The following is a 19,641-nucleotide window of genomic DNA, read 5'->3' as shown; positions in this document are numbered from 1 at the left end:
TGTAATCCATGGCTTCTGGTTGGGGTATGTACGTACGGTCACTGTGGGGATGACATCATCGATGCACTTATTGATGAAGCCAGTGACTGATGTGGTGTACTCCTCAATGCTGTCTGAAGAATCCCGGAACATGTTCCAGTCTGTGCTAGCAAAACAGTCCTGTAGCTTAGCATCTGCGTCATCTGACCACTTTTTTATTAACCGAATCACTGGTGCTTCCTGCTTCAGTTTTTGCTTATAAGCAGGAATCAGGAGGATAGAGTTATGGTCAGATTTGCCAAATGGAGGGCGAGGGAGAGCTTTGTATGCGTCTCTGTGTGTTGAGTAAAGGTGGTCTAGAGTTTTTTTCCCTCTGGTTGCACATTTAACATGCTGGTAGAAATTAGGTAGAACGGATTTAAGTTTCCCTGCATTAAAGTCCCCGGCCACTAGGAGCGCTGCATCTGGATGAGCGTTTTCCTGTTGATTAATGGCCTTGTACAACTCATTCAGTGCAATCTTAATGCCAGCATTGGTTTGTGGTGGTAAATAGACAGCTATGAAAAATATAGATGAAAACTCTCTTGGTAAATAGTGTGGTCTACAGCTTATCATAAGATACTCTACCTCAGGCGAGCAAAACCTCGAGACTTCCTTAGTATTTGACTTTGTGCACCAGCTGTTGTTTACAAATATACACAGACCGCCACCCCTTGTCTTACCAGAGTCTGCCGTTCTGTCCTGTCGGTGTAGCGTATAGCCTGCTAGCTGAATGTTATCATTGTTGTCGTTCAGCCACGACTCCGTGAAACATAAGATATTACAGTTTTTAATGTCCCGTTGGTAGGATAACCGTAATCTTAATTCGTCCATTTTATTCTCAAAAGCTTGAACGTTGGCTAATAGGATTGATGGGAGAGGCAGTTTACTCGCTCGCCGTCGGATCCTTACAAGGCACCCGGATCTGCGTCCGCGATATCTCCGTCTCTTCCTCACGCGAATGACGGGGATTTGGGCCTTGTCGGGTGTTTGTAGGATATCCTTCGCGGCCGCCTCGTTGAAGAAAAAATCTTCGTCCAATGCGAGGTGAGTAATCGCTGTCCTGATATCCAGAAGCTCTTTTTGGTTATAAGAGACGATGGCAGAAACATTATGTACAAAATAAATTACAAATAACGCGGAAAAACACACATAATAGTACAATTGGTTAGAGGGCTGTAAAACGGCAGCCATCTTCTCCGGCGCTGTTCTGAGTCAATGCATGTCTTTCATAATTACAGTGGGGGAAAAAAGTATTTAGTCAGCAACAATTGTGCAAGTTCTCCCACTTAAACAGAAGAGAGAGGCCTGTAATGATGGCCTGTAAAATGAGAAGAAAAAAAATCCAGAAAATCACATTGTAGGATTTTTAATGAATTTATTTGCAAATTATGGTGGAAAATAAGTATTTGGTCAATAACAAAAGTTTCTCAATACTTTGTTATATACCCTTTGTTGGCAATGACACAGGTCAAACGTTTTCTGTAAGTCTTCACAAGGTTTTCACACACTGTTGCTGGTATTTTGGCCCATTCCTCCATGCAGATCTCCTCTAGAGCAGTGATGTTTTGGGGCTGTCGCTGGGCAACACGGACTTTCAACTCCCTCCAAAGATTTTCTATGGGGTTGAGATCTGGAGACTGGCTAGGCCACTCCAGGACCTTGAAATGCTTCTTACGAAGCCACTCCTTCGTTGCCCGGGCGGTGTGTTTGGGATCATTGTCATGCTGAAAGACCCAGCCACGTTTCATCTTCAATGCCCTTGCTGATGGAAGGAGGTTTTCACTCAAAATCTCACAATACATGGCCCCATTCATTCTTTCCTTTACACGGATCAGTCGTCCTGGTCCCTTTGCAGAAAAACAGCCCCAAAGCATGATGTTTCCACCCCCATGCTTCACAGTAGATATGGTGTTCTTTGGATGCAACTCAGCATTCTTTGTCCTCCAATTTTTACCAAAAAGTTCTATTTTGGTTTCATCTGACCATATGACATTCTCCCAATCCTCTTCTGGATCATCCAAATGCACTCTAGCAAACTTCAGACGGGCCTGGACATGTACTGGCTTAAGCAGGGGGACACGTCTGGCACTGAAGGATTTGAGTCCCTGGCGGCGTAGTGTGTTACTGATGGTAGGCTTTGTTACTTTGGTCCCAGCTCTCTGCAGGTCATTCACTAGGTCCCCCCGTGTGGTTCTGGGATTTTTGCTCACCGTTCTTGTGATCATTTTGACCCCACGGGATGAGATCTTGCGTGGAGCCCCGGATCAAGGGAGATTATCAGTGGTCTTGTATGTCTTCCATTTCCTAATAATTGCTCCCACAGTTGATTTCTTCAAACCAAGCTGCTTACCTATTGTAGATTCAGTCTTCCCAGCCTGGTGCAGGTCTACAATTTTGTTTCTGGTGTCCTTTGACAGCTCTTTGGTCTTGGCCATAGTGGAGTTTGGAGTGTGACTGTTTGAGGTTGTGGACAGGTGTCTTTTATACTGATAACAAGTTCAAACAGGTGCCATTAATACAGGTAACGAGTGGAGGACAGAGGAGCCTCTTAAAGAAGAAGTTACAGGTCTGTGAGAGCCAGAAATCTTGCTTGTTTGTAGGTGACCAAATACTTATTTTCCACCATAATTTGCAAATAAATTCATTAAATATCCTACAATGTGATTTTTTCTCAATTTGTCTGTCATAGTTGACGTGTACCTATGATGACAATTACAGGCCTCTCTCATCTTTTTAAGTGGGAGAACTTGCACAATTGGTGGCTGACTAAATACTTTTTTTCCCCACTGTATATATACTTGGTATATACTTGGAAGTGTAGTGTTAGTAATTGCTGCTGGCATGTCATGCCAAAGTTTGCTACTCTTGCCAATGAAAAAATTATTAAAGTAGTTGGCAATATCAGTTGGTTTTGTGATAAATGAGCCATCTGTTTCAATGAATAATGGAGCTGAGTTTGCCTTTCTTCCCAGAATTTCATTTAAGGTGCTCCAACACTTTTTACTATCATCATTGAAGGTCCCCAAGAACACAGTGGACTCCATCATTCTTAAATGGAAGAAGTTTGGAACCACCAAGACTCTTCCTAGAGCTGGCCACCCGTCCAAACAGAGCAATCGGGGGAGAAGGGCCTTGGTCAGGGAGGTGACCAAGAACCCGATGGTCACTCTGACAGAGCTCCAGAGTTCCTCTGTGGAGATGGGAGAACTTTCCAGAATGACAACCATCTCTGCAACCCTCCACCAATCAGGCCTTTATGGTAGAGTGGCCAGATGGAAGCCACTCCTCATTAAAAGGCACATGACAGCCCACTTTGAGTTTGCCAAAAGGCACCTAAAGACTCTCAGACCATGAGAAACAAGATTATCTGGTCTGATGAAACCAAGATTGAGCTCTTTGGCCTGAATGCCAAGCATCACATCTGGAGGAAACCTGGCACCATCCCTACTGTGAAGCATGGTGGTGGCAGCATCATGCTGTGGGGATGTTTTTCAGTGGCAGGGACTGGGAGACTAGTCAGGATCGAGGCAAAGATGAACGGAGCAAAGTACAGAGAGATCCTTGTCTCTGAATGTCCTTGAGTGGCCCAGCCAGAGCCCAGACTTGAACCCGATCTAACATCTCTGGAGAGACCTGAAAATAGCTGTGCAGCAACGCTCCCCATCCAACCTGACAGAGCTTGAGAGGATCTGCAGAGAAGAATGGGAAAAACTCCCCAAATACAGGTGTGACAAGCTTGTAGCGTCATATCCAAGAAGACTCAATGCTGTAATCACTGCCAAAGGTGCTTCAACAAAGTACTGAGTAAATGGTCTGAATACTTATGTAAATGTAAAATTTCAGTTTTTTAAAATCTTTAATTAGTTATCAAACATTTATAAAAACCTGTTTTTACTTTGTCATTATGGGGTATTGTGTGTAGATTGATGATGGGGAGAAGAAAAAAATGGTTTTAATCCATTTTGGAATAAGGCTGTAACATAACAAAATGTGGAAAAGGTCAAGGGGTCTGAATACTTTCCGAAAGCTTCTGTATCTCCTTATGATTCTTTTTTTGCCATTTATGAATTTCTATAATAGTAAACTATTTTGCAGATGTTATCGCTTCTGTTTAAGGGCTATAATGTTGCTGCACTGAACAAACAACTTTGACTTGATTTGAACATTAGTCACCTGCTTTGCACTCGCAGGCAGCGTACAGGTAGTTGTTAGTGCGCAGCAGTTTGCACTGTCCGTAGGTCCCACAGTCGTTGACGCAAGGGGTCAGATAGGAGCGCAGGTACACCTCCGCTGTCATGTTAGAGCATGGCTCAAACCTGGACAACAAACATTGACAACATCACACACACATTACAGGCTCACAGACGTCAAATGTGAAAAATATTAAGTCTCATCTCATTTACTTGTTGTTCATTTTTACATTTTAGTCGCAACTAGGGAGAGGTTGACGACTTTCTCAGTCATCAAATCAAATTCAGTCTGCTTAAATGCTAGACTGTCCCCGATACACGGCTCAAACCTGGACAACAACAACAGATATCAAGTAGTTATATTATAGTCTTCAATCTCATATACAGTACCAGTCAAAAGTTTGGACACCTACTCATTCAAGGGTTTTTCTTTTTTTTAAACTATTTTCTACATTATAGAATAATAGCGAAGCGTCAAAACTATGAAATAACACATATGGAATCATGTAGTAAACAAAAAAAGTATTAAATAAATCAAAATATATTTTATGTTTGAGATTCTTCAAATAGCCACCCTTTGCCTTGATGACAGCTTTGCACACTCTTGGCATTCTCTCAACCAGCTTCACCTGGAATGCTTTGCCAACAGTCTTGAAGGAGTTCCCACATATGCTGAGCACTTGTTGGCTGCTTTTCCTTCACTCTGCCGTCCGACTCATCCCAAACCATCTCAATTGGGTTCAGGTCGGGGGATTGTGGAGGCCAGGTCATCTGATGCAGTACTTCATCACTCTCCTTCTTGATAAAATAGCCCTTACACAGCCTGGAGGTCTATAGAGTTACTGTATCTTCATTAGCATCTATAGAGTTACTGTATCTACAGTAGCATCTATATAGTTACTGTATCTTCATTAGCATCTATAGAGTTACTGTATCTTCATTAGCATCTATATAGTTACTGTATCTTCATTAGCATCTATATAGTTACTGTATCTTCATTAGCATCTATATAGTTACTGTATCTTCATTAGCATCTATAGAGTTACTGTATCTTCATTAGCATCTATATAGTTACTGTATCTTCATTAGCATCTATAGAGTTACTGTATCTTCATTAGCATCTATATAGTTACTGTATCTTCATTAGCATCTATATAGTTACTGTATCTTCATTAGCATCTATATAGTTACTGTATCTTTATTAGCATCTATAGAGTTACTGTATCTTCATTAGCATCTATAGAGTTACTGTATCTTCATTAGCATCTATATGGTTACTGTATCTTCATTAGCATCTATATAGTTACTGTATCTTCATTAGCATCTATAGGGTTACTGTATCTTCATTAGCATCTATAGAGTTACTGTATCTTCATTAGCATCTATATAGTTACTGTATCTTCATTAGCATCTATATAGTTACTGTATCTTCATTAGCATCTATATAGTTACTGTATCTTCATTAGCATCTATATAGTTACTGTATCTTCATTAGCATCTATATAGTTACTGTATCTACATTAGCATCTATATAGTTACTGTATCTACATTAGCATCTATATAGTTACTGTATCTTCATTAGCATCTATAGGGTTACTGTATCTTCATTAGCATCTATATAGTTACTGTATCTTCATTAGCATCTATAGAGTTACTGTATCTTCATTAGCATCTATATAGTTACTGTATCTTCATTAGCATCTATAGAGTTACTGTATCTTCATTAGCATCTATAGAGTTACTGTATCTTCATTAGCATCTATATAGTTACTGTATCTTCATTAGCATCTATATAGTTACTGTATCTTCATTAGCATCTATATAGTTACTGTATCTTCATTAGCATCTATAGAGTTACTGTATCTTCATTAGCATCTATAGGGTGAGGTTGTCATCAGGATGGGGGAGAACGGAGCGTAAGGGAGCAGGGAGGGCATCAGCTCACCCACACTCAGTTAGAGTTAGCATTAGCAGGTATCTCACCCATGTTCGGTGGCACAGAGGGATCTCAGGCTGAGGTACCAGGTGCCCGTCTGGGGGTAGGGGATCCTCAATTTAGTGACGTTGGAGCTGGAGTTTACTGACAACAGGAAACCTGATACTGAATCTGGAGAAGGGGGGGCAGAGACAGAGAGGGAGGGAGACAGACAGGGGAGGGAGACAGACAGACAGGGAGGGAGACAGAGAGGGAGGGAGACAGACAGGGAGGGAGACAGACAGGGAGGGAGGGAGACAGACAGACAGGGAGGGAGACAGACAGACAGGGAGGGAGACAAAGAGGGAGACAGACAGGGAGGGAGACAAAGAGGGAGACATAGAGGGAGGGAGACAAAGAGGGAGACATAGAGGGAGGGAGACAGACAGAGAGGGAGGGAGGGAGGGAGACAGACAGGGAGGGAGGGAGACAGACAGAGAGGGAGGGAGACAGACAGAGAGGGAGGGAGGCAGACAGAGAGGGAGGGAGACAGACAGGGAGGGAGGGAGACAGACAGAGAGGGAGGGAGAGAGATTTATTTGATCACAAGTTTCTTATCGTTTATCTGATGGGAATACGCCTGGGGATAGTGATATCTGTTATCTCTGCAATATGTTATATCAAACCAGAAGCTCCTCCTACCTGATTCACATTTGACAGAGGAGTTGTCTCTCAGGGACAGGGGCATGCCGTGGTTCAGACAGCCAAATACCGTGATGTTCTCTCCTCTCAACGAAGACTGCAGGGGAAACACACATCTCCGTTAGATAGGGCATGGCATGGAATGGCATTTTACAACAACACTGCAGTCCTGAGCTGGGAGCGGGAAATGGAGTTGAAACACTGGAGGTTGAGATTAAGAAGGCAGCACAGCGAACGCTGAGCCCTGTAGTAGGCCAATCCCCCGTCATGGGATGTTCCTGTATGAGAACCATCAAAGAGAAACATTGGAGCAGACTCACAGTCTTCAAACTGGATGTGGCAGCTCGACAGCCTCTCCCTCTCTCTCTTAAAGCTCTAGAGGACAGCAGATATTTGGTCAGTCTATCTCTGTTTCTCCATCTCCCTCTCTATTTCTCTCTCTCTCGCAATTCCATTCAATTAAATTCATCTGGGCTTTATTGGCATGGGAAACATATGGTTACATTGTCAGAGCATGTGAAACCGACAATAAACAAAACAGAAGAAACAAATGTAACAAAATCAACAACAAACGATTAGAAATGAACAGTGAACATTGCACTCAAAAAGGTTTAAAAAAAGATAAAGGTATTTCAATTGTTATATTTCAGCAATGTACAGTGTTTTATCAATGTGCAAATAGTTGTAGTACGAATATTGGGGGAAGATAAATAAAGGTGGTGTTTACAATGGTGTTTGTGCTCCACTGGTTGACCTTTTCTCTTGGCAACGGGCCACAAATATTGCGGCTGTGATTAGGGCTGTTACTGCGACCACACCGGCGGTCACGAGTCACGAAGGCAGTCAAATTCCACGTGACCGTTTAGTCACGGTAACTAGGCTTCTCCAAGCGCTGATGCTGCTGCTGGTCATTAGTAGCCTACCAAACTGGCTAACTGCCTGGTACTCAGCACTCTATTGTCCCTCTAATCACTCTGACATCAATGCAAATGTGATTGAAAATCTAATCAAACACTTCATGAGAGCCCCATGAGCTGATGTTGCGTAACATTTCTATAGGCTATGCAATTGCATGAGAAAACAGAGTGATGGCCTCTATTAAAAAGAGGAGGATCCCATCAGCTGTACAAACCATAGTACGCAAGTATAAACACCATGGGACCACGCAGCCGTCATACCGCTCAGGAAGGAGACGCGTTCTGTCTCCTAGAGATGAACGTACTTTGGTCCGAAAAGTGCAAATCAATCCCAGAACAACAGCACAGGACCTTGTGAAGATGCTGGAGGAAACAGGTACAAAAGTATCTATATCCAAAGTAAAACGAGTCCTATATCGACATAACCTGAAAGGCCGCTCAGCAAGGAAGAAGCCACTGCTCCAAAACCGGCATAAAAAAGCCAGACTACGGTTTGCAACTGCACATGGGGACAAAGATCGTACTTTTTTGAGAAATGTCCTCTGGTCTGATGAAACCAAAATAGAACTGTTTGGCCATAATGACCATCGTTATGTTTGGAGGAAAAAGGGGAAGGCTTGCAAGCCGAAGAACACCATCCCAACCGTGAGGCACAAGGGTGGCAGCATCATGCTGTGGGGGTGCTTTGATGCAGGAGGGACTGGTGCACTTCACAAAATAGATGGCATCACGAGGAAGGAAAATTATGTGGATATATTGAAGCAACATCTCAAGACAGGTGATGACTATATAACAACATCCTGCTAGGTGATGACTATATAACAACATCCTGCTAGGTGATGACTATATAACAACATCCTGCTAGGTGATGACTATATAACAACATCCTGCTAGGTGATGACTATATAACATAACAACATCCTACTAGGTGATGACTATATAACAACATCCTGCTAGGTGTTGACTATATAACAACATCCTGCTAGGTGATGACTATATAACAACATCCTGCTAGGTGATGACTATATAACATAACAACATCCTGTTAGGTGATGACTATATAACAACATCCTGCTAGGTGATGACTATATAACAACATCCTGCTAGGTGATGACTATATAACAACATCCTGCTAGGTGATGACTATATAACAACATCCTGCTAGGTGATGACTATATAACAACATCCTGCTAGGTGATGACTACATAACAACATCCTGCTAGGTGATGACTATATAACAACATCCTGCTAGGTGATGACTACATAACAACATCCTGCTAGGTGATGACTATATAACAACATCCTGCTAGGTGATGACTACATAACAACATCCTGCTAGGTGATGACTATATAACAACATCCTGCTAGGTGATGACTATATAACAACATCCTGCTAGGTGATGACTACATAACAACATCCTGCTAGGTGATGACTATATAACAACATCCTGCTAGGTGATGACTACATAACAACATCCTGCTAGGTGATGACTATATAACAACATCCTGCTAGGTGATGACTATATAACAACATCCTGCTAGGTGATGACTATATAACAACATCCTGCTAGGTGATGACTATATAACAACATCCTGCTAGGTGATGACTATATAACATAACAACATCCTGCTATGTGATGACTATATAACAACATCCTGCTAGGTGATGACTACATAACAACATCCTGCTAGGTGATGACTATATAACAACATCCTGCTAGGTGATGACTACATAACAACATCCTGCTAGGTGATGACTATATAACAACATCCTGCTAGGTGATGACTACATAACAACATCCTGCTAGGTGATGACTATATAACAACATCCTGCTAGGTGATGACTACATAACAACATCCTGCTAGGTGATGACTATATAACAACATCCTGCTAGGTGATGACTACATAACAACATCCTGCTAGGTGATGACTATATAACAACAACCTGCTAGGTGATGACTATATAACATAACAACATCCTGCTAGGTGATGACTACATAACAACATCCTGCTAGGTGATGACTATATAACATAACAACATCCTGCTAGGTGATGACTATAACACACTGTTTAAAGGTGACACACCGTTTTTGTTTAAAGGTGTCACACCGTTTCTGTTGGGGTCTAAGAACTGCAGGTCCCACAAACCATGGGATGTATCATTCACCCTAAGAACTGTGGCTTGTGTTAAGAAGCTACAGTAACATATTACCGAACATTAGAAGTTTGTTGTAAAACAATTTAGAACAATATACAAATCACTGGCCAGTTCATTAGGTACACCCATCTAGTACCAGATCCCCCTTTGCTTCCGGAACAGCCTGAATTTCTCGGGGCATTCTACAAGGTGTCTGAAACTTTCCACAGGGATGTTAGTCCATGGTGACGCGACTGCATCACGCAGTTGCTGCAGATTTGACGGCGGTACTTTCATGCTGTGAACAGCCTGTTCCATCTCATCCCAAAGATGCTCTATTGGGTTGAGGTCTGGGGACTGCACAGGCCACTCAAATAAACTGAACTCGCTGTCATGTTCCAGGCGATGCTATTCCACTCCTCAGTTGTCCAGTGTTGGTGATCGCGTGACGACTGGAGACGCTTCTTCTTGTTTTTAGCTGATAGGAGTGGAACCCGGTGTGGTCGTCTGCTGCAATAGCCCATCCGTGACAAGGACCGACGGGTTGTGTGTTCCGAGATGCCGTTCTGCACACCACTGTTGTACTGAGCCGTTATTTGTCTGTTTGTGGCCCAATAATTAGCTTGCACAATTCTTGCCATTCTCATCAACAAGCTGTTTTCTCTGACAGGACTTCCGCAGACTGGATGTTTTTTGTTTGTCGCTCCATTCTAGGTAAACCTTAGACGCTGTCGTGCATGAAAAGCCCAGGAGGGCGGCCATCTCTGAGATACTGGTTCTGGCACGCTTGGCACCGACGATCATACCATGCTCAAATTCGCTTAGGTCACTCGTTTTGCCCATTCTATCATTCAATCGAACAGTAACTGAATGCCTTGATGCCTGTCTGCCTGCTTTATATAGCAAGCCACGGCCACATGACTCACTGTCTGTAGGAGCGAACCATTTCTGTGAATGGGGTGGTGTACTTAATAAACTGGCAGGTGAGTGTATAACCACTAATAAAAGTGTTGGCTACTTCTTTCCTTGTTTTAGTTATGTTACAAGTTGATGTTGGTGAATTGTAGTGTGGCACGGTGTTATGGTGGAAGTTGAGTGCGTCGTCAGATGGTGACATCAGATGCTGAAAAGCAATTTAAAAGCTTTCATTCAATTCAGAAAATCACATTGAACTGTCAAAATTGGTTATTTGATTTTAGACAAATTGAATAGAATAGTTTGAACGAACCAAAACGTAACAGACCAATCAGTAAACGCACTTTACATTAACAAGCCTTCCCACTTTTTACAGTGAACTATGAGTCACTGTTGTTCTCTCAGAGCAGAACTGACCAATTTGCAATAATTGTTGAGCGGACAACACTAGGGTTGCAAAGCTACCGGTTGTTCACCTTTGACAGCACCGAGTGGGAAACTTCCTTTGTAAAAAATCTTGACAAATAAATAACCTTTGAGTAAAGTAGGGGATTCTTGATGTTGATGGTGTCCCACTGTCTTTTGAAAACAACCAACACTGGAATAGAGGGACTGTTGTTTCTCCTGATAATCTTTCAGCACTTGCAGGATTTAGTGTGTGCTTTACCTGCATTGACCCACTAACAACTCTCCTGCACTAACTATGCACACACACTGGACTCTATCCACACACTCACACATGCTTACACTGACACCCCAACACACACACACACACACACACACACTCACACAACATGCATACTGACGCCACACACACACTGCTGCCACAGTCTATTATCTATCCTGTTGCCTAGTCACTTTACCCCTACCTATATGTTCATAGCTACCTCAATTACCTTGAACCCCTGCACACAGTGGTGTAAAGTACTGTCACGCCCTGATCAAGATAACTCTTGTTGGTTGGGTCAGGGTGTGAGTGTCGTTTGAGATCTATGTTATTAGATTCTATGTTTAGGATCTAGTGTGTGTATTTCTATGTTTGGCCGGGAGTGATTCCCAATCAGAGGCAGCTGTCGCTCGTTGTCTCTGATTGGGGATCATACTTAGGTAGCCCGGTTGCCTACCTTAGTTGTGGGATCTTGACTGGTATTTGGCTTGTTGTGTTGGAGCCACTGTTTGAGATTCACGTTTCGTTGTTTTGTCGAGTGTTAATCTGTTCTAGTAAACATGTTCGCATATCACGCTGACCTTGGTCTGACCTTGGTCTGACCCGTCTCTCAACGACCGCGACACGCTGCACCTCCTGACCTTGTTCTGACCTTGGTCTGACCCGTCTCTCAACGACCGCGACAAATACTTAAGTAGTTTTTTGGGGTATCTTTACTTTACTATTTATATTTTTTGACTACTTTTACTTTTACTTCACTACATTCCTAAAGAAAATATTGTACTTTTTACTCCATACATTTTCCCTGACAACCAAAAGTACTCGTTACATTTCTTATGGTTAGCAGGACAGGAAAATGGTCCAATTCACAGACTTGTCAAGAGAACATCCCTGGTCATCCCTAATGCCTCTGATCTGGCGGACTCACTAAACACAAATGTTTCATTTGTAAATTATGCCTGAATGTTGGAGTGTTCCCCTGGCTATCTGTAAATGATGTCTGAGTGATGGAGTGTGCCCCTGGCTATCTGTAAATGATGTCTGAGTGATGGAGTGTTCCCCTGGCTATCTGTAAATGATGTCTGAGTGATGGAGTGTGCCCCTGGCTATCTGTAAATGATGTTTGAGTGATGGAGTGTGCCCCTGGCTATCTGTAAATGATGTTTGAGTGATGGAGTGTGCCCCTGGCTATCTGTAAATGATGTCTGAGTGTTGGAGTGTGCCCCTGGCTATCTGTAAATGATGTCTGAGTGATGGAGTGTGCCCCTGGCTATCTGTAAATGATGTCTGAGTGATGGAGTGTGCCCCTGGCTATCTGTAAATGATGTCTGAGTGATGGAGTGTGCCCCTGGCTATCTGTAAATGATGTCTGAATGTTGGAGTGTGACCCTGGCTATCTGTAAATGATGTCTGAGTGATGGAGTGTTCCCCTGGCTATCTGTAAATGATGTCTGAGTGTTGGAGTGTTCCCCTGGCTATCTGTAAATGATGTCTGAGTGATGGAGTGTTCCCCTGGCTATCTGTAAATGTATATAAAAAAAACAAAAATGGTGCCTCTGGTTTGCTTAATATAAGGAATGTGAAATTAGTTATACTTTTACTTTTGATACTTAAGTATATTTAAGCAATTGCATTAATTTTGTATAATTAAGTATATTTAAAACCAAATACCTTTAGCCTTTTACTCAAGTAGTATTTTACTTTTACTCAAGTATGACAAGTGGGTACTTTTTCCACCACTGGCTGCACATTGACTCGGTACTGGTACTTCCTGTTGTTGCTGCCATGTTATTTTTACTCGTTGTTGTTATACATTATTTGCATCTCTTAGAGAAATAGCAGAAGTTGTCCTTGCACCAACAGTGAGCATCCACGGGATCAGCTATTTGGATGGATTGATGACCCAGTTTGACAGATTTCTAAACTCAACAAAGTTGGTGCTCTATCCACGCCTGACTCTTCAAAATGGTGCTCCAATATCCCATTGGTGTACAGTACCAGTCAAACATTTTTAGAACACCTACTCATTCAAGGGTTTTTCTTTATTTTTACATTGTAGAATAATAGTGAAGACATCAAAACTATGAAATAACACATATGGAATCATGTAATAACCAAAAAAGTGTTAAACAAATCAAAATATATTTTATATTTGAGATTATTCAAATAGCCACCCTTTGCCTTGATGACAGCTTTGCACACTCTTGGCATTCTCTCAACCAGCTTCACCTGGAATGGTTTTCCAACAGTCTTGAAAGAGTTCCCATATATGCTGAGCACTTGTTGGCTGATTTTCCTTCACTCTGCAGTCCGACTCATCCCAAACCATCTCAATTGGGTCGAGGTCAGGGGATTGTGGAGGCCAGGTAATCTGATGCAGAACTCCATCACTCTCCTTCTTGGTCAAATAGCCCTTACACAGCCTGGAGGTGTGTTGGGTCATTGTCGTGTTGAAAAATAAATGATAGCCCACTAAGCGTTTCACGGCAGAATGCTGTGGTAGCCATGCTGGTTAAGTGTGCCTTGAATTCTAAATAAATCACAGACAGTGTCACCAGCAAAGCACCCTCACACCATAACACCTCCTCCTCCATGCTTTAAGATGGGAAATACACATGTGGAGATCATCCGTTCACCCACACCGCATCTCACAAAAACACGGCGGTTGGAACCATACATCTCAAATTTGGACTCATCAGACCAAAGGACACATTTCCACCGGTCTAATGTCCATTGCTCGTGCTTCTTGGCCCAAGCAGGTCTCTTCTTCTTATTGGTGTCCTTTAGTAGTGGATTCTTTGCAGCAATTCGACCATGAAGGCCTGATTAACACAGTCCCCTCTGAACAGTTGATGTTGAGATGCGTCTGTGACTTGAACTCTGTGAAGCATTTATTTGGGCTGCAATTTCTGAGGCTGGTAACTCTAATGAACTTATCCTCTGCAGCAGAGGTAACTCTGGGTCTTCCATTCCTGTGGCGGTCCTCATGACAGCCAGTTTCATCATAGCGCTTGATGGCTTTTGCGACTGCACTTGAAGAAACTTTCAAAGTACTTGAAATGTTCCGTATTGACTGACCTTCATGTCTTAAAGTAATGATGGACTGTCGTTTCTCTTTGCTTATTTGAGCTGTTCTTGCCATAATATGGACTTGGTCATTTACCAAATCGGGCTATCTTCTGTACACCACCCCCCACCACCAGGTTTGCACACATCTCAGGAGGGATTTGTCCCACTCCTCTTTGCAGATCTTCTCCAAGTCATTAAGGTTTCGAGGCTGACGTTTGGCAAGTCGAACCTTCAGCTCCCTCCACATATTTTCTATGGGATTAAGGTCTGGAGACTGGCTAGGCCACTCCAGGACCTTAATGTGCTTCTTCTTGAGCCACTCCTTTGTTGCCTTGGCTGTGTGTTTTGGGTCATTGTCATGCTGGAATACCCATCCACTACCCATTTTCAATGCCCTGGCTGAGGGAAGGAGGTTCTCACCCAAGATTTGACGGTACATGGCCCCGTCCATCGTCCCTTTGATGCGGTGAAGTTGTCCTGTCCCCTTAGCAGAAAAAACACCCCCAAAGCATAATGTTTCCACCTCCATGTTTGACGGTGGGGATGGTGTTCTTGGGGTCATAGGCAGCATTCCTCCTCCTCCAAACACGGCGAGTTGAGTTGATGCCAAAGAGCTCCATTTTGGTCTCATCTGACCACAACACTTTCACCCAGTTCTCCTCTGAATCATTCAGATGTTCATTGGCAAACTTCAGACGGGCATGTATATGTGCTTTCTTGAGCAGGGGGACCTTGCGGGCGCTGTAGGATTTCAGTCCTTCACGGCGTAGTGTGTTACCAATTGTTTTCTTGGTGACTATGGTCCCAGCTGCCTTGAGATCATTGACAAGATCCTCCCGTGTAGTTCTGGGCTGATTCCTCACCGTTCTCATGATGATCATTGCAACTCCACGAGGTGAGATCTTGCATGGAGCCCCAGGCCGAGGGAGATTGACAGGTCTTTTGTGTTTCTTCCATTTGCGAATAATCGCACCAAATGTTGTCACCTTCTCACCAAGCTGCTTGGCGATGGTCTTGTAGCCCATTCCAGCCTTGTGTAGGTCTACAATCTTGTCCCTGACATCCTTGGAGAGCTCAGTGGGCAGACGTACAAAATCAGCAGGGGATCAAATACTTTTTTCCCTCACTGTATCTATAACACAGCCCTGGGCTGCTACCATACATCAGCAGACAAGTTAATTACACTTGTTCATCGAGCGTTCAAATATGAAGGTGACATTACAGCGTTAACCAGTTTAATTTCCATCTCTAGTGTGTCTTTATGCATTTGATTTTCATTTTATAGTAAAACGTGGTAATGTGTAAAAGTGTTGTTTTTCAGATAATGAAGGAGACAGCCCAACACTCATAAAAGTGACTGAGTGTATGTGCGAGCGGCTAATCCCAAGAGTGAAGGAGCAGGTCCAGTTTATATTAAAGAGGAAGGAGAAATCTTCTCAACTCCTGTAATACTCAGTGGTAATACAGTGGGGCTCACTCCCCTACACTCCCATCAGTCTTCCAGTGGGGCTCACTCCCCTACACTCCCATCAGTCTTCCAGTGGGGCTCACTCCCCTACACTCCCATCAGTCTTCCAGTGGGGCTCACTCCCCTACACTCCCATCAGTCTTCCACTGGGGCTCACTCCCCTACACTCCCATCAGTCTTCCACTGGGGCTCACTCCCCTACACTCCCATCAGTCTTCCACTGGGGCTCACTCCCCTACACTCCCATCAGTCTTCCACTGGGAGCTCACTCCCCCTACACTCCCATCAGTCTTCCACTGGGGCTCACTCCCCTACTATACTCCCATCAGTCTTCCACTGGGGCTCACTTCCCTGCACTCCCATCAGTCTTCCACTGGGGCTCACTCCCCTACACTCCCATCAGTCTTCCACTGGGGCTCACTCCCCTACACTCCCATCAGTCTTCCACTGGGGCTCACTCCCCTACACTCCCATCAGTCTTCCACTGGGGCTCACTCCCATACACTCCCATCAGTCTTCCACTGGGGCTCACTCCCCTACACTCCCATCAGTCTTCCACTGGGGCTCACTCCCCTACACTCCCATCAGTCTTCCACTGGGGCTCACTCCCCTACACTCCCATCAGTCTTCCACTGTGGCTCACTCCCTATACTCCCATCAGTCTTCCAGTGGGGCTCACTCCCTACTCTCCCATCAGTCTTCCAGTGGGGCTCACTCCCCTGCATTCATTTCACCTCCCTCTCTGCTCTTTAATTCCCTCTCCTTTCCAGATCTTTCTATATCTATATATCTATATCTATGTGAGGAGAACTAGATGACGTTACTGGATAGAGTCAGAAAATAAAGATGTGTTCCAACTGGAACACTTCCCTATTTAGTGGCCATAGGGCCCTGGTCTAAAGTAGTGCACTATAGAGGGAATAGGGTGCCATTCTCTGGTCTAAAGTAGTGCACTATATAGGGAATAGGGTGCCATTCTCTGGTCTAAAGTAGTGCACTATATAGGGAATAGGGTGCCATTCTCTGGTCTAAAGTAGTGCACTATAGAGGGAATAGGGTGCCATTCTCTGGTCTAAAGTAGTGCGCTATATAGGGAATAGGGTGCCATTCTCTGGTCTAAAGTAGTGCACTATAGAGGGAATAGGGTGCCATTCTCTGGTCTAAAGTAGTGCACTATATAGAGAATAGGGTGCCATTCTCTGGTCTAAAGTAGTGCACTATATAGGGAATAGGGTGCCATTCTCTGGTCTAAAGTAGTGCACTATATAGGGAATAGGGTGCCATTCTCTGGTCTAAAGTAGTGCACTATATAAGGAATAGGGTGCCATTCTCTGGTCTAAAGTAGTGCACCATATAGGGAATAGGGTGCCATTCTCTGGTCTAAAGTAGTGCACCATATAGGGAATAGGGTGCCATTCTCTGGTCTAAAGTAGTGCACTATATAGGGAATAGGGTGCCATTCTCTGGTCTAAAGTAGTGTACTATATAGGGAATAGGGTGCCATTCTCTGGTCTAAAGTAGTGCACTATAGAGGGAATAGGGTGCCATTCTCTGGTCTAAAGTAGTGCACTATATAGGGAATAGGGTGCCATTCTCTGGTTTAAAGTAGTGCACCATATAGGGAATAGGGTGCCATTCTCTGGTCTAAAGTAGTGCACTATATAGGGAATAGGGTGCCATTCTCTGGTCTAAAGTAGTGCACTATATAGGGAATAGGGTGCCATTTGGGTCTCTCGCTGAACCTCTGGGTGGTGTAGTCATGGCTTTAGGTTGTAGCACTGTGATGGCTTTAGGTTGTAACACTGTGATGGCTTTAGGTTGTAACACTGTGATGGCTTTAGGTTGTAACACTGTGATGGCTTTAGGTTGTAACACTGTGATGGCTTTAGGTTGTAACACTGTGATGGCTTTAGGTTGTAGCACTATGATGGCTTTAGGTTGTAACACTGTGATGGCTTTAGGTTGTAACACTGTGATGGCTTTAGGTTGTAACACTGTGATGGCTTTAGGTTGTAACACTGTGATGGCTTTAGGTTGTAACACTGTGATGGCTTTAGGTTGTAACACTGTGATGGCTTTAGGTTGTAGCACTGTGATGGCTTTAGGTTGTAGCACTGTGATGGCTTTAGGTTGTAGCACTGTGATGGCTGCATACTGTAACTAATGCCTTAATGCCTTGGAATGTATGAAAATAAGCCTATTTCACTTCCTGGTACGAAAATAAGCCTATTTCACTTTCTGGTACGAAAATAAGCCTATTTCACTTCCTGGTACGAAAATAAGCCTATTTCACTTTCTGGTACGAAAATAAGCCTATTTCACTTTCTGGTACGAAAATAAGCCTATTTCACTTCCTGGTACGAACATAGGCCTATTTCCCTTCCTAATATGAGAATAGGCCTATTTCCCTTCCTGGAACTAAGGCAGAGGGGGACAAGGAGGAACCATGACAGTCTAAGAACCATTACTCCTGGGAGAGATAGGTAGATAAGATGTACTGCTGCCATACATTGTCTGTCAGTCTGTCAGTCTGTCAGTCTGTCAGTCTGTCAGTCTGTCTGTCTGGTGGTGTGGACATGGAAATGTAAAACATAGTGGGATTCCACTGCTAGAAGGAAATGCTAGCCTGAGTATTTAACCAACAAAACACTCAGGGAAGGTAGCTTTAGTATCTCTGTACCTAAGAGCTAGGTACAACATAATTACCAGAAAATTGTCAGGACTTTATTCTGTGTTTAAACAAGACAGTACAAGAATAGCAAACTTCCTTCCCACTGTGTGGTTGTGTGAGAGAGGGAAAACTTACAAGGTACAAAACACATCTTGTAATGAAATGTTGACACTCACCAGGTTGAGTTTGAGCTCCATATTGAGGACTCCCCCACTGTCCAGGACAGGCATGAGGTTAATGGCGAACACAGCAGCCCTGTCCGGAGGAACAGAGATGTTCGGACCAAAGAAGATGTAGAAGTGGACGGAGAAGGTGTCCAGCTCGTTCCTCAGGGTGGGCCGGATGGGCCAGCATCTGTTGGGGTCGGAGCTGGGAGCCATGTGGGTTATACTGTCCTGGGGGGGGAGAAGGGGGCCAGCGGGGTCAGACACAGAGGAGTTCTGGGCGAAACTGGGGAGTCCAGCAGGGGTGGAGGGGAGCGTCTCAGAGAGAGAGAAGCCCATGGCACTGCCAAAGGACTGGGGCAGGTTGAGGTTAGCGCTGGGGCCAGAGGAGGAACTGGAACCCTTAGAGGCGCTGGATTTGGAGCAATCTGGGGAGCGAGGGGGAGACACAGAGAGAGAGAGAAAGAGAGAGAGAGAGAGAGAGAGAGAGAGAGAGAGAGAGAGAGAGAGAGAGAGAGAGAGAGAGAGAGAGAGAGAGAGAGAGAGAGAGAGAGAGAGAGAGAGAGAGAGAGAGAGAGAGAGAGAGCGAGAGAGAGAGAGAGAGAGAGAGAGAGAGAGACAGAGAGAGAGAGAGAGAGAGAGAGAGAGAGAGAGAGAGAGAGAGAGAGAGAGAGAGAGAGAGACAGAGAGAGAGACAGAGAGACAGAGAGAGAGAGAGAGAGAGAGAGACAGAGAGAGAGAGAGAGAGAGAGAGAGAGAGAGAGAGAGAGAGAGAGAGAGAGAGAGAGAGAGAGAGAGAGAGAG

At 43.9% G+C, this 19,641-nt stretch overlaps 1 protein-coding gene across 1 annotated transcript in view; it reads right to left on the bottom strand.

Moving 5' to 3' along the window:
• Positions 1-19,262, bottom strand: part of tmem8b (transmembrane protein 8B) — a 55,375-nt gene extending 36,113 nt beyond the window's left edge. Inside the window, exons 1-4 of the mRNA XM_041835939.1 lie at positions 18,850-19,262; positions 6,829-6,925; positions 6,195-6,318; positions 4,195-4,337 (exon numbers count right to left, since the gene is read on the bottom strand). Of these exons, the coding sequence (XP_041691873.1) occupies positions 4,195-4,337; positions 6,195-6,318; positions 6,829-6,925; positions 18,850-19,176 (691 nt within the window). The 5' untranslated portion in view covers positions 19,177-19,262. The remainder of the gene's footprint in view (positions 1-4,194; positions 4,338-6,194; positions 6,319-6,828; positions 6,926-18,849) is intronic.
• Between the last annotated feature and the right edge of the window lie 379 nt (positions 19,263-19,641).

Source organism: Coregonus clupeaformis, unplaced genomic scaffold (genome assembly GCF_020615455.1).
Source record: "Coregonus clupeaformis isolate EN_2021a unplaced genomic scaffold, ASM2061545v1 scaf0002, whole genome shotgun sequence".
Lineage (NCBI taxonomy): Eukaryota > Metazoa > Chordata > Actinopteri > Salmoniformes > Salmonidae > Coregonus > Coregonus clupeaformis.
Note: the sequence above shows the minus strand (reverse complement) of the source record. Positions and strands in the feature narration are given on the sequence as shown.